Raw genomic sequence first — 2,241 nt, 5'->3', positions numbered from 1 at the left:
CAGCTTAGATATCACTGAGATGAGATCTAGCAAAGGAATGCCCTACCTCCAGTTGCTCTGCTGCCGTCTGTACTTGCGCAGTAGTTTCTTTGCTTTTTCAAGCTGTGTCTTCAGTCGCTCACCGTCATCTCTCTCTAAAGTACGCACTAGATTAGCTGCTAGAACTTGAGATTAAAATAGCATACTGCAGACGTACCATTGGATTCTTGCTTTTTCGTGGGTTTTGCTTTGCGCTTGCCCTTCACAATATTGCCGGAAGAGATACCCTCGTTGTGGAGTCGTGATGTTTTAGCCGTGTTCTTGAGGGGTTGCTCTTCTTCCTCATCTGTCGAGTTCGGAGGGCGAGAGGGCATATATTGTTGGTAAATGCAAGTGGGACAGGCGGTCAGATAGTGGAGAAGGGCAAGCCAAGCATCGTCGCGACGCGACAAATTTAAGGGGCAGTCAGTAGTGTGTCAGCAACCGATCACTCACCCGCATTTGGTACCTGCTCACTTCACCACTCGCCACTCTGCAAAATGTCCCACTCTGAACCACTTCGGTGCTCTAATTGCCTTCATGAATTTAAAAGCGATCAAGGGCTTGCTTCTCATATGCGTCAAAAAGCAGCGTGCCGGGAGATATTTGATAGGAAGCTGGAGGAAAAGGCTCGTCAGCTCCTGGCTCGTCTCGACAGAGATATCTCTGAGGCCAACAACAACATACCTCCTGCTGAGCAAGACTCCGGTCCAGCACATTTAAGCAGCTCTCTCGATGCTTCTTTCACTGCACCGTGTCTTCCCATGCGAAATGAGGACGTAGAAATGCTAGACGACCCACCAGTCAGCTCCGCAGAACCTGCAAGTAAACGTGCGAGAGTCGAGGACATACCTGAAGATAGGGACTACGATGCTGGAGGCCTGCCACACGATCCGCATGTGCGTACGGTCCCCGGTGCTGCCGCAACGTACAAGAAATGCGACAACTTGTTCGAGAAGCTTCATGATGCTCGTATCAAAGAAGGGCTTGGCGACAATCCATGGGCTCCATTTGAGTGCGAAGATGAATGGAAGCTCGCACGCTTCCTGTTGATGAGCGGAATGAGTCACGGAGACATTGACAAGTATTTGAAGCTGAATATTGTGCGTACCTCTATTTGCAACTTGCTTAATTTTGGTGTTGATGCCAGAGAACGGAAGACTCGCTCTCGCACTTCGCTCTCGTTCACGAACAAACGCCAGTTCTTGAAGAAAATTGACCAGCTTCCCCGAGGGCCAAAGTGGGAGTGTGAGCTTTGGGAAGTGGAGGGCGACTTGTTAGATGCGAACGGGCAAAAGCAGAAGGAGGTGATGGAGCTTTGGCAAAGGGACCCTGTTGAATGTATCAAGGACCTTCTCAGCAATCCAGCATTCAACCACTGTGTCGAATACGAACCGAAACGGCTATTTGAAGATGCGTACGCTGAGAAGCCTATTATAAGCGAAATGTGGACAGCCGAATGGTGGGAAGAGATCCAAGTACGTACTATCTTTTGAAACCGTACGATGCTCTGAACAAGCTTGTAGAAAATCCTCCCACCAGGGGCTACAGTTGCCCCTGTCATTCTTGCCTCCGATAAGACACAGCTGTCGACGTTCAGTGGAGACAAGTCAGCCTGGCCTGTCTACCTCAGTATCGGGAACATTGCAAAGGCAGTACGCCGCTCACCGTCTGCTCATGCCACCGTTCTTATCGGCTATCTTCCCGTGACTAAACTCGAGTGCTTTTCGGAGGAGCAGCGCGCTCAAAAGCGATATCAACTCTTCCACGAATGTATGCGCTCGCTACTTGCACCACTTGTGGAAGCCGGGTGCAAGGGTGTCGATGTTGAATGCGGCGATGGATTTGTTCGCAAAGTATTCCCTATTCTGGCAGCATACATTGCGGACCATCCAGAGCAATGTCTCATCGCTTGCTGCCAGGAGAACTTTTGCCCACAGTGTCTCGTAGACCCAAAGAGGCGCGGAGAACCGGTTCAGTCCACCTGTCGCAATATGTCAGCTTCGTTGTCTATGATCCGAAAGGCATTAAACGGTGACAAACCTGCTGAATTCAAGACTTCAGCCTTCGTCCCGTTCTTTCCTTCTGGGCGGACTTGCCCCACTGCGACATCTTCACTTGCTTCACTCCGGACATCCTCCACCAACTACACAAGGGCATGTTTAAAGATCACACGGTGAAATGGGCAACCGAATGCTGTTGAGGGCGGAGAAAGACAAAGTC

General features: G+C 50.4%; 1 protein-coding gene across 1 annotated transcript; it reads left to right on the top strand.

Annotated features, from left to right (window-relative positions):
- The first annotated feature begins 68 nt into the window (after positions 1-68).
- On the top strand, positions 69-2,190 carry PHACADRAFT_266546 (uncharacterized protein). Its single transcript, XM_007403274.1, has 10 exons — positions 69-134; positions 197-325; positions 475-635; positions 706-806; positions 871-1,064; positions 1,130-1,350; positions 1,414-1,440; positions 1,505-1,633; positions 1,687-2,002; positions 2,062-2,190. Exons 4-10 carry the CDS (start codon positions 783-785, stop codon positions 2,066-2,068), a joined length of 918 nt encoding a protein of 305 aa, XP_007403336.1. The 5' UTR covers positions 69-134; positions 197-325; positions 475-635; positions 706-782; the 3' UTR covers positions 2,069-2,190.
- Positions 2,191-2,241: the final 51 nt, after the last annotated feature.

This window comes from Phanerochaete carnosa (genome assembly GCF_000300595.1).
Source record: "Phanerochaete carnosa HHB-10118-sp unplaced genomic scaffold PHACAscaffold_961, whole genome shotgun sequence".
NCBI classification, from domain to species: domain Eukaryota; kingdom Fungi; phylum Basidiomycota; class Agaricomycetes; order Polyporales; family Phanerochaetaceae; genus Phanerochaete; species Phanerochaete carnosa.
Note: the sequence above shows the minus strand (reverse complement) of the source record. Positions and strands in the feature narration are given on the sequence as shown.

Coding starts and splice junctions, on each gene's coding strand:
- PHACADRAFT_266546 (XM_007403274.1), top strand. CDS start 783: ATGCGAAATGAGGACGTAGAAATG. Junction 1,351..1,413: donor GGAGCTTTGGCAAAGGGACC/CTGTTGAATGTA, acceptor TCGAATACGAAC/CGAAACGGCTATTTGAAGAT. Junction 1,441..1,504: donor GCTATTTGAAGATGCGTACG/CTGAGAAGCCTA, acceptor CCAAGTACGTAC/TATCTTTTGAAACCGTACGA.